This window comes from Sinocyclocheilus grahami, unplaced genomic scaffold (assembly GCF_001515645.1).
Source record: "Sinocyclocheilus grahami isolate Dianchi unplaced genomic scaffold, SAMN03320097.WGS_v1.1 scaffold190.1, whole genome shotgun sequence".
Taxonomy (NCBI): domain Eukaryota; kingdom Metazoa; phylum Chordata; class Actinopteri; order Cypriniformes; family Cyprinidae; genus Sinocyclocheilus; species Sinocyclocheilus grahami.
This window is the reverse complement of record NW_015505369.1, coordinates 490,694-491,589: the sequence shown is the minus strand read 5'-3', so window position 1 is coordinate 491,589 and position 896 is coordinate 490,694. Positions and strand designations below refer to the sequence as shown.

Here is an 896-nt window from a genome sequence, read left to right as displayed (position 1 = left end):
CCAATAACCCTGGAAGATGCTTGAAAGAAAGAGAAGCCTCCAGGTGAACACTGGAACCGCTGAACAGAACCATACATCCATGACTTTAGGGTCCAAAACGACTCGACGTCTTCCAGGGCTGATGAGGATGGTGATGTTGAAGATCGCTAATGAAGATATGAGTGTTAAATGTCTAAACGCCTTGGCTACATAAGAGTGCGCGCGAGTGGGAACATCATATGAGGTTGGAATCGTGATCTGGTCGCCTTATCAAAAGAACAAGTGTAAATGCCACAACTCGCCTCGACTTTCCGTTCCACAGTCCATCATAGAGAGGCTCTCAGTGTCCAAGCCGGAGGAAAGTACTGCTGAAAGCGACAATGCTCCGGATGACGAGTATAAAGTCCCACCTACTGGACAGAATTAAGACTGACACCTGCAAGAGGAGGAGGAGGAATCAGACTCCCGACCAACAGAGGCTTTTATGTAAGACCACTGCGCAGAAAAAAAGTATTGCGTTTATTCCAGTTTCATTAGTGATGCGTTTTCTTTCCCCTAAAATGTGTTATGTTCAAGTCGTTTTCTGTCGTTGACGTTGTGTCATGGTTTTAGTATGCATACTAGTATGCATTTTGACATTTATTTGTGAAGTAGGAAAAACCGGGGCTATAGTTGTCACATGAGGAAGTTCTCATAAAGTTCAATTACACAAATGCTTTTCTTTGTAGCCTATTTTTGGTTTCAAAGTCTGACATATATTCAAACGAGATTTTGACTGCAGATTCAAGTGTGTTCTCAGCAACAACAACAAAAAATTATATATATATATATATAATTTTTTGTATATGAATATATATATATATATATATATTATTTATGGAAAGAAACCATATAAAAAAAAAAAGTTGAAGAGTTGA

General features: G+C 39.2%; 1 protein-coding gene across 1 annotated transcript in view; it reads right to left on the bottom strand.

The window, feature by feature from the left end:
- LOC107594754 (NT-3 growth factor receptor-like) overlaps window positions 1-324 on the bottom strand; it is a 132,384-nt gene extending 132,060 nt beyond the window's left edge. Inside the window, 2 exon segments of the mRNA XM_016284928.1 lie at window position 1; window positions 4-324. The exon segment at window position 1 is cut by the window's left edge and continues 172 nt beyond it. Of these exon segments, the coding sequence (XP_016140414.1) occupies window position 1; window positions 4-81 (79 nt within the window). The 5' untranslated portion in view covers window positions 82-324.
- Window positions 325-896: the final 572 nt, after the last annotated feature.